This window comes from Mus caroli, chromosome 9 (assembly GCF_900094665.2).
Source record: "Mus caroli chromosome 9, CAROLI_EIJ_v1.1, whole genome shotgun sequence".
NCBI classification, from domain to species: Eukaryota; Metazoa; Chordata; class Mammalia; order Rodentia; family Muridae; genus Mus; species Mus caroli.
The window spans coordinates 86,134,611-86,145,071 of NC_034578.1; the positions used below are offsets into that span (position 1 = coordinate 86,134,611).

Below are 10,461 nucleotides of genomic sequence, written 5' to 3' on the forward strand. Positions count from 1 at the left end.
TATGGGGTATTGTTATGTAGTGGGGGGTGCCCTCCTACTTGATATAAGGTCTCAGTCTCCTAAAGCTCCTGAGTGTTGGGATTACAAGCTTTCTTCACCATGTTTAGCCATGATAGGAATTTGCATCTAAGTATCCTGCCATCTCTTAGCTGACCGTTCCCTAGTTTCTGGTGATCGGCTAAAACCCTGAGTCTGCCTTGGACCTGAATGTTACTTTCTCTCTGCAGGTCTTGTGACTGAGGGCCGGGCGGGTTTGGACATCGTGCACCCGGTGCGAGTAGATGCTGGAGGCTCCTTCCTGTCCTATGAGCTGTGGCCACGGGTGCTGCGCAAGCGCGATGTGTCCACCATGCAGGCTTCGTCTGCTTTCTACCAGCTGCAGTACCAAGGGCGGGAACTGCTTTTCAACTTGACCACCAACCCTTATCTGATGGCTCCCGGCTTTGTGAGTGAGATTCGACGTCACAGCAGTTTAGGCCATGCGCACATCCAAACCAGTGTCCCAACCTGCCATTTGCTTGGTGATGTCCAGGACCCGGAGCTGGAAGGAGGCTTTGCAGCCATTAGCGCCTGCGATGGCCTAGTGAGTTTTCTGGGATGCTCGTGGGGAGGGCTGGGGTTGGTGTAACAACATTGACTCTGTCTGATGGCTTTGCTCAGTATACCTTTCCTGTGTCACCTCTGTGTTCATAAAGGAGACAGAAATGGCAGTGTAGACTTCCTTGTTCTGAAGGACCGAAAGCTTGAAGGTTTTTGGTGCGCCAGAATCCTTGTTTGCCTTGGGCAACTCACTCTGTAGACCAGTTTGTCCATGGTCTACATGTCAGAGATCCTCCCGCCTCTGCCTCCAAAGTGCTAGGATTCAAGGTGTGTGCCACTAATGGCCTGGCTTTATTTGCTTGTTTGTTTTGGGATCCAATTCTTGAAGTTCTGAAAGTGTCCTGGGTAGGAAGGAAGCTGCTATCCCAGAGACCCCCCCACCCCCCATGGAACAGAGTTTGCAGAGGCTAAATAAGCCATTGGCTCCTTTTCCCCTGGGATGCCAGTTAGGAGTGATTTTCTGCAAACTGAACCCTTTGTCTTTTAGCCTTACAGTCCAGCCTAGAGATACCAGAAACCCCTCTCTTCCTTCCTCTGCTAGCCTCTAAGACAGTTTCTAATTGCTCGTGGGATGCCACTACCCAAAGGCTACAGTGCCTCCAGTTTAGGTAGCACTCATTTGCTTTCTGCACCGTCAAGTGCCCAAGCGTGTATAGCAGGAATGGGGATACACAGCCACAGCCATTCGCTGCTCCCAAAGGATTCTCGTCATAATGGCTCAGGTGGAATCCGTGAGACCAGCAACAAGGTGCCTGCATCCTGAGCTGCTCAGTGTCTAGGCCTGAGAGGCCCATCTGTGCAGTAATCTATTCTGGTTAAGGAGCCTGTGTCTGCTTCTTCGGTGGACTTCCTCTCATTGAGCCTGCATGGCAGCTGAGCAGAGGAGAGCTTCTTGTTCTACAGATGAGGAAACAGGTTCCAGCAGACCCTGCCTAAGGTCACCACCATTCAGGGATGGAGGCTGATTCAAAGCCCCTTCTGTAGTCCCTAAAACAGGTGTAGTTTTCAGTACTGTGGGTTTCTTAGCTTTGTGTGACCCAAGGGGTCTAATCAGTGCTAGTAGCCAAAGTCTAAAGAGGGTGACACTGTCTTCTCTATTGGAGTCTCCAGCTTGCTACGGAGCTGGTAGATTTCCTGAATGCATCTCATGACCTTCCATTCTCCGAACTCTATGCCAGGCAGATGTGCCCAAAGCGCTTCTGCCAGCTTCCCTTCTCTGGCCAGCTGTGGATTTGAGAAGCAGGATATCTTGGTGGTCATGGCAACTNGGTGGCTTGGGTGTGACAGAGCTGCTTTTGAAGTGATTCATTGCCTCAGGGAGACTGAAGAGGTTGACCAGAAGCAATGGCCAGCTGGGAGGGGGCATGCTGGCTGGAGAAGACTGGCATTCAAAGGAGATGCAAAACATCCTGGGGGCATGGACATGGGCCACNCAACTCAGGAGGGCCGTCTGGGACTGTGTAAAATGTCATCTTTTCAGATTCCAATGCAGATCTCTTTCTCTCTCCTAATGGTGTGTGCTGGGCCAAATCCTTGGAGATGTTTCAAGAGGCTACTAGTAAGGGCTGGAGCTTTGCTTTGAAGCCCTTGGCTGTGTAGAATGGCAAGGAAAGAATTAGCAACAGCCAAGAAGGAGGGAGTTGCCCTATCTGTCTATTGTGGGTCCAGATTGTGAAGGTGGGGCTCAACTGGGCAGGGCAGGGCAGGGCAAGGGTAGGTGGAAAGGCCACCACGTGCCAGCCCTCTACCGGTAACCCTTGTGAATTTTTCCCAGAGAGGTGTGTTCCAGCTCTCCAATGAGGACTACTTCATTGAGCCTCTGGATGGAGTTTCAGCTCAGCCTGGACATGCCCAGCCCCATGTGGTATACAAGCACCAAGGCTCTAGGAAGCAGGCCCAGCAGGGTGACTCAAGGCCTTCAGGCACCTGTGGGATGCAAGGTATGTACCTCCCTGCGGAGTTGTGTCTGGGGACTACCTGGAGACTCATGTCCTTTCTAGAAACCTCTCTGAACACCCTCATGCCCAGCTCCCTTGGACTGGAGCAGTGTTTCTCAACCTATGGGTCAAGACCCTTGGGTAGGTTAAACNACCCTTTCACAGGGGTTGCATATCAGATAGCCTGCATATCTGACATTTACATTATGATTCATAACAGTAGTAAAAATTATAAGGTAGCAGCAGAAATAATTTTATGGTTGGGGGGTCACCACACATGAGGAACTTTATTAAAGGGTCGCAGCAGTAAGTAGGTTGAGAACCACTGGATTAGTGGGCCACAAACATTTAAACAGACATACCACCCTAGCCTTTGATGTTCCATTAACCTGTGGCATGGGCTTGACGCTTCTGCAGGTAGGACTAGCCCTCCTACTGCTACTCATCTTCCTTGTCCACATTGATAATTCCTCTACTCTCTCTACATGTTGCTTATGGTGTCTCTGACTCCGTCAATCATTCTTTCTCCAGTGGCTGGGCTGCCCATAGCCAGTTCTAGCAGGGATACTGGTGAGAAGCCTCTGCCTCTCTCTCCTGCTTTGACTCCAGACTAACCAACCTGTACTATTGGGGCCTTACAGCTCAGAACCTGGGGGATCTCACCCACTTCATTTCTGTCCTTCAGTGCCCCCAGATCTGGAGCAGCAGCGAGAACATTGGGAACAGCAGCAGCAGAAGCGGAGGCAGCAGCGATCAGTCAGCAAAGAGAAGTGGGTGGAGACCTTGGTAGTGGCTGATTCCAAGATGGTGGAGTACCACGGGCAGCCGCAAGTGGAGAGCTATGTGCTGACAATCATGAACATGGTGAGGTTGCTACAGTTTTTACAGGGGTGGTCAGGGTGGCAGAGGAGGGGACATTGCAGTGGGACAGAAAGGGTGACATGGATAGGTATACTGACAGACTGGCTTCCAGATGGTGAACCAAGCTCCAAGGATGAAGGAGGTCTCCAGGCTCTGAGTGTAGAGAGAAGCAGGGCCCTGGCAGGATCTCTGGAAGGGTGATGATGTGTTATAGAACACAGTAGGGCTTCTTGGGTATTGAATTGCACTGTGCATGCCCCTCCCTTGCTCCAGACCATACTGAGTGCTGACCCACCCTGCTGGGAGGAGTGAGTGAAGGCTGGGGCCACCATAGCTCTGTGCCTGCCTGAGAGTACATGGTCTGGTTGGTTAATATGCTCTGCCCTGAACAAACCCCTCCCTGCTTTATGTCAAGATCTGTGCTAAGCTGGGGGCAGACACACCTAATTAGACTAGCCCTACCTGAGACATCTACAAGCATCCCATCTGGAAATATCTGCTTAGTTTTGGGGTCTATTAGCTGGTGATCTTGAGCAGGTCTGTGGGCTGGGATGGACAAAGTAACACTTTGTGGGCTGGGTACATTGTTCTTGATTCCATCTGACAGTTGAGATTGCAGAGGGTCCTGGAGGTATGGACTTAGCAAGTTGTCTTAGTTAGGGTTTTTTGTTTGTTTGTTTGTTTTTGTTTTTGTCTTTGTTTTTTCGTTTTTCGAGACAGGGTTTCTCTGTATAGTCCTGGCTGTCCTGGAACTCACTTTGTAGACCAGGCTGGCCTCGAACTCAGAAATNCTCCTGCCTCTGCCTCCCAAGTGCTGGGATTAAAGGCATGTGCCACCATTCTCGGCTTTAGTTAGGGTTTTGNTGTTGTGAAAAGACACCACGATCATGGCACACTCTTATAAAGGAAAACATTTCATTGAGACTGGCTTACAGTTCAGGGGTTCAGTCCATTATTGTCATGGTGGGAAGCATGGTGGCATGCAGGCAGACGTGGTGCTGAGATTTCTGCATCTGGATCAGAAGGCAGCAGGAAGAGACTGAGCCACTAGGTGTGGCTTGAGTATCTGAGACTTCAAAGCCTGTCCCCAGTGACCACTTCCTGCACCAAGGCTACACCTTCTAATAGTGTCACTCTCTATGGACCATGGGGGCTTTTTTTCATTTGNGCTACTACACAAGTCAAAGAGGCAAGGCAGAGCCAGGCAAGGCAGTCTGGGTNTCCAAAGGTCCACCCAGTGGGGACTGTGGCTGATCCATCCCTGCCCCACCTCCATGCTGACTGTGTTGTCAAGGCCTTCTTCCCAGACCCCTCCTTGAGGGGCAGGGAGGAACCTGCAGGCCACCAGGCTGATCCTTGCAAGCCTCCCAGGAGAAAAGATCTCTGTACTGCTGTCTGGCCCAAGGCTAGGGCTCACTTGCTGTCACCTTAAGAGAAGTGTCTCTGTGGTCAGCTAGGATGTATGGCTGTGAATCCAGGGCTCTAAAAAGGAGCTGAAGCCATGGCTGCTGTTTATCAGCTAACCTCACAGTCCCTCTGCCCAAGTCCTCATGAGGAAGTGCAGTTCTGAGGCAGTCCTCTGATTGGACATCATCCATCATTGGTTCCTTGCTCTTTAGGGACCAAATGGCCTCTGAAGCCTTCTGTTCAGGGGTCTCACTCAAGTCGCTTTGCTTGAGTGAGGAAGGGNAGGGCAGGGTTCTCACCTCCAGGTTCTTCCCAGTGTCACCACTTAGGGGCTCAGACTGAAAGAGGTCACAGCTTGGCTAGGATCTCCTATAGTTAGCAGGATTCGCCTCACTTCTTCTGAGTCCCAGGGGACAGAACCTAGTGTGTGTCAAGACTTGTGCACAGTGAGACCTAATACCTAGACTTAACAGGCTCCCAATCAGGCATTTTGCAGGGATCAGCAGTTTCTATTGGGTAGAGGTGGACTGGTTTTTGAATTCCCTGTAGGTGATTAGGGGGCTGTCATCCAGCCTGAATGTGGGGTGCTGGTAGCCCCTGGCATTACTTTATCTCCACATCTGACCTCGAGGGGATATCTGCCCTCGACATTCCTCCTTTCACTGGGAAGAACAGAACCCCCGGGGNCAAGAACCTTGCCTCACCTGTCCAAAGGCCAAAGAACATCTAGGGTCTAAGGGATAGCTCTTATCAGGAGTTTAATTTCTAAAACATCAAAAAACCAGATAACAGATTACAGATGCTTNTAATTGCAGTTCTGGGGAGGCAGAAACAGGTAGATCCCTAGACCCCACCAGCTAGCCAGCATAGACTGATCAGCAAGCTTCAGGTCAAACAAGATGGGAGCTAGAGAGAGAGCTTAGCAGGTAAAGGCAGTTGCCTGGAGTGCCTGGGCATCTGAGGTTGATGTCGGAGAGAATGGATGAACCCTAGAAGGTTGGCCTCTGACCTCCTCATATGTACTCGTCAAGTGAATGTCCACATTTGCATATTGCATATAGGCGTGCTAATAATAGATCAAATTAAACAAACAAGATAGTTTCTAAGGCATGGTATCCAAGGTTGACCCTCTGACGTCCACACACATGCACGCATCCCTACCCAAGCTCTCCCTCTTCCCCCTCATCCCTCCTCCTCTCTCTCTCTCTCTCCCTTTCTCCCTCCCTCCCTCCCCCACACCTACATCTGCCCCAATATACACTCTCAGGATACATTCATGTCTACTCCTTGGGAAGGCTGGTCTTGGCTTCCCCAGGAGAGAAAGAGAAGAGTCAGAGCCTCATGCTAAGCGGCTGTCATTCAGAGATCTGGTCTGCTGTTGGCTTTGTGGAGGGGTTGGATGGGGTCAGTATTTGCGAGTAGATCTCAAGCTATTGCCCAGAATAGGCCAGAGCCCTAGGAAGCAACCTGGAAGGATTTTGTATGTGATCTGTCACTGCCGGGTTGGGGCAGTGTGAGTGTAGGTATGGAGATGTGCAGGCACTAGTGCATGTATGTCTGCAGTAATGTGTGCAGCTGGTATGCCCTCCCCTGTGTGATCACATGTGTGTGATCAGATGTGCATGGTCCCGGGTGGCTGGAGTGGGTACTGGGTTCCATTTCCTATATCCTAGTTGTAACCTGATTCCTCTCCCCGTCCCTCTTGGATAGGTGGCTGGACTCTTTCACGATCCAAGCATTGGGAACCCCATTCACATCAGCATTGTGCGCCTTATCATACTGGAAGACGAGGAGGTGAGAGGTCACATAGTCCCAAGCTTTCCCCAACAGGAAGCTCTCCTGCTCTGTGCCTGGAGTGCCCTAGGAAGGACAAGTAGAGGCCTCCTGGGACTTGACAGTGTCCTCTGATACTTCTTGTCCTTGAGACAATCTTTGTCCAGTTACAACCAGAGGGGTGGAGGCTGGGAGGCCTGGTCAGTCTGTCCCTTGAATCTCTGACTCTTATCATGATGTGGGAGTAGACTGGGCTTAATCCCCAGAGCTCAGTATGAGTCCTGAGCCACTGTTCCCCCCCCCCCCCGCCCCTGCAGAAGGACTTAAAGATCACACACCATGCCGAAGAGACTCTGAAAAACTTCTGTAGGTGGCAGAAGAACATTAACATAAAGGGGGATGACCACCCACAGCACCATGACACTGCCATCCTGCTCACCAGGTATCTCACCAGGAAGGGTGGGAGCGCCTTAGAATAGCGGGTTCTCATGCTATTGTCATAAGCAATGCAGAACCACCTTGCAGCCANCCAGGCTCTCCATGGTCATGCCTTGTCCAGTGATGTTTGCATAACTCAAGCAGGAAGTGGACAGAGGTGTAACNCAAAGGTGTGTTCAGGACTCACTGGTTCTGCATGTCGGTGAGTGTATGTGTGTGTGCATGTGTGTGTATGTAGTATGTGGTGTGTGTTTGTGTGTGTATGTGTGCATGTATGTGTGTGTATGGTGTATATATGTGTAACGTGAGTGTGTATGATGCATGTGTGTGTAGTGTGAGTGTATGTGTGTGTGTATATTGTGAGTGTGTATGTTTGTGGTGTATGAGTATTTGTGTATGTGTGCATGCATGTGTGTGTATGGTGTGTGTATGTGTAGTGTGAGTGTGTGTGGTGTGTGTGTGAGGGATGAATGGTGTGTGGTATATGTACTGTATGTTTGTGGACTGTATATGTATATGTGATGTGTGTGGCATATGTGTGGTATTTATGGTATGTGTAGAGTGTTGTGCTATTCAGTTGTGTAGATTGGTTGCCAAGATTCCATTCCAGAGCACTGGCCTCCCAATCACTCTTATGTCATTTGTTCTCAATGACAGTTTTCTCCCTCTCTCCTACCTTCTGGGGATTTATTTTATTTTTCCCTCAACTTTTAAATGTNTTCTTTATGTACTGTGTGTGTTTGTGTGTATGCACACATGCATGCCACAACACATGTATGGGGGTCAGAGGATAACTTGCAGGCATCGTTTCTTGCCTCCGATCATGTAGTTTCCAGGGACCTAACTTAGGACATCAGGCTGGCCACAGTGNCTTCACCGTTGAGCTATCTCTGGCTCAGAGTCCGTGTGTTTGAGTTCCACCTGAAATTATCTTCCCTCAACTGGGCTGGGGCAGCTAGAAGGGTACAAAAGATTGTTCTAGGCACGTATTCCCTTCTCAGGTCCCAGTGAGTGTTGTGAAGGTTGTATGTGAACAAAGGCACCTACTTTTCAAATGGCCATATGTGGGTCTGATGTCAGAGTGAGGAGAAATGACACCCGAGCTGCCCGGTCTGGGGTGGCCTGGCCTTCTCCCTGCCCTCTTGGCATTGGGCTAAGTCAGCCTGTGACCACTTCTTTCTTTGCAGGAAGGATTTGTGTGCATCCATGAACCAGCCCTGTGAAACCCTGGGCCTGTCTCATGTGTCTGGCTTGTGCCACCCTCAGCTCAGCTGTAGCGTCAGTGAGGATACTGGCATGCCACTGGCCTTCACTGTGGCCCACGAGNTAGGACACAGGTAACTCATCTTCCCTCACCTCCGGTTAGGAACCTGACTTTACCTTTTCACTCTTGGGCACCAGCCAGCAGGGCTCCTGGATCACGAAACCTGAGGGAGTAAAACAGTTTGAGATGACAGTTCCAACCACAAAATGCCCCAGCATTGTCTCAGCTCCTCAACAAGACTGTTCCCCTATGAGTGGGAGAGAGGGCTGCTGGGGCATCACCGAGACCCATCTGTAGCATGTCATGTGGGAGGAGTGCGGATGGCCACTCAGTGTGTGGAGCCTTGGCCACCTTTCTTGCCCTCGGTGCTGGCCCCTTTTACTCCTGTCACTTGCTTCCATTCCTGCCTGCTCTGTGACCCTGGCAAGTGCTATGTCCTTTCTGGGCCTCTGTGGGCTCCACATAGACNGAGGAGGCTAGATATAGTGGTGCCACCTCTGCCTGTCCCCTGTGCCCTTTACCACCTGTGTCGGGGTTGGCGAGCGGGTGAATAGGATTGTACTGAAGCTTCATTGGCAAGGCTCCCAGAGAGCTCTGTGGGCCAGAGGGTTTGGACTGGGTGACAGCCATGCCTGTGTTGGTGACTCCAGTCCTCCTGGCTGTGTTACTGTGGCAGGCTCTACAGCCTCTCTGAGGCTCTCTGAGGTGATGAGGACTGAGTGAGTTAGTAGTAGCATGGGTCCTGGTTCATAGCTGGTGCCCAGGGATGTTTTTTTTTTTTTTTTGAGCCGTTCCCAAGGATGACCTCTTGAGACTTTCTGGGGGCTTCTTAACTCAAGTTCACAGCCTGAGGTCACCTTGGGGCCAGTGAGGTTGTAGGGTCGCAATAGACTTCCATATGTGTCTCCTGGATTGCCATTCTTGGCTAGCTCTGGGCATAAGAATGTGGCTGTGAGGGTCTCAAAACAGGCTCATTTCAGGCTCAGCCTGGTCCATGTAGATAGGAAACCCAGGGAATACTGCTGTCACCCCCATATTCTGTATTAGGGAAATGGAGGCTCAGAGACACTGTGTGGCTTTCTCAAGGTCATGCAGCTATTGGGTGACAGAGAATTGGGAATTGGGACTGTACCCCTTGCAGGCCTCCATGGGAAGGAGGCCTGGGGGCCTCCTACTGCTCACTNGCCCCTGGGGCCTGTGCTCTCACGCAGTTTTGGCATTCAGCATGACGGCACCGGCAATGACTGTGAATCCATTGGGAAACGGCCTTTCATCATGTCTCCACAGCTCCTGTATGACAGAGGCATTCCTCTCACCTGGTCCCGCTGCAGCNGCGAGTACATCACCAGGTTCCTTGAGTAAGTCCTGGGCCTGGTGGCCAGGCCCTGTGTCTGCTGTCATTGTCCCGTGGAGGGATGCAGTACCAGGGAGTGTGATGTGGGGGGCGGCACCTGATAGATGTGGTGCCTCAAGGGTCCTGTTGGACAGTGCACCTATGTGGAGGATAGGCAGGAGCCCAGGGGCCCCCAGCTTGGGGAGGAAGGTGAGACCACTGGAAACAGGGAGAGCTAGGAGCGTATGGAGTCTGGAAGATGCAGGGAGATACTGGAGAATTGGTGACCAGCTTCCCGGCCCAGGGAGAGCAAGCAAAGACAGCAGCAAAAGTAGAAGGATTTCTTTTCCTTCCTTTCTTACTTCGTTGAGCCATTTTTAAAACTTTATTCTAACATGCATTGGTGTTTTGCCTGCATGTATGTCTGTGGGAGNGCCTCAAAGCTCCTGGAACTGGAGTTGTAGACAGTTGTGAACTGCCATGTGGGTGCTGGGAATTGAACCTGGGTCTTCTGGAAGACTAGTCAGCGCTTTTTAACTGCTGAGCCATCTCTCCACCCTTCCTTGTTGAGCTAGTTTGTATTCCCACTGAATGTTCTAAGTAAGAAAAAAGTTTAAATCTAAATCCTTTTTTTTCCCTCACACTTATTTAATTATTGTGGTCCATGTGTGGAGGAGGTCAGAGGACAGCTTATGGGCATTGGTTTTCTAGATACATCAGGTGTGTTCTGGGGATCTAATTCAGGTTGTCATGCAAGGGCCTTTACCTGCTGAGCCATCTCCCTGGTCTTAAATCCCACCCCCCACAACTTCTCTTCCTCCTCTTGTTTTTTAAAGTTAAGACACTTC

General features: G+C 50.8%; 1 protein-coding gene across 1 annotated transcript in view; it reads left to right on the top strand.

The window, feature by feature from the left end:
- Adamts7 (ADAM metallopeptidase with thrombospondin type 1 motif 7) overlaps positions 1-10,461 on the top strand; it is a 38,247-nt gene that overhangs the window by 8,063 nt on the left and 19,723 nt on the right. Inside the window, exons 2-8 of the mRNA XM_029481977.1 lie at positions 228-583; positions 2,375-2,540; positions 3,223-3,401; positions 6,516-6,599; positions 6,896-7,020; positions 8,204-8,353; positions 9,492-9,638. Of these exons, the coding sequence (XP_029337837.1) occupies positions 228-583; positions 2,375-2,540; positions 3,223-3,401; positions 6,516-6,599; positions 6,896-7,020; positions 8,204-8,353; positions 9,492-9,638 (1,207 nt within the window). The remainder of the gene's footprint in view (positions 1-227; positions 584-2,374; positions 2,541-3,222; positions 3,402-6,515; positions 6,600-6,895; positions 7,021-8,203; positions 8,354-9,491; positions 9,639-10,461) is intronic.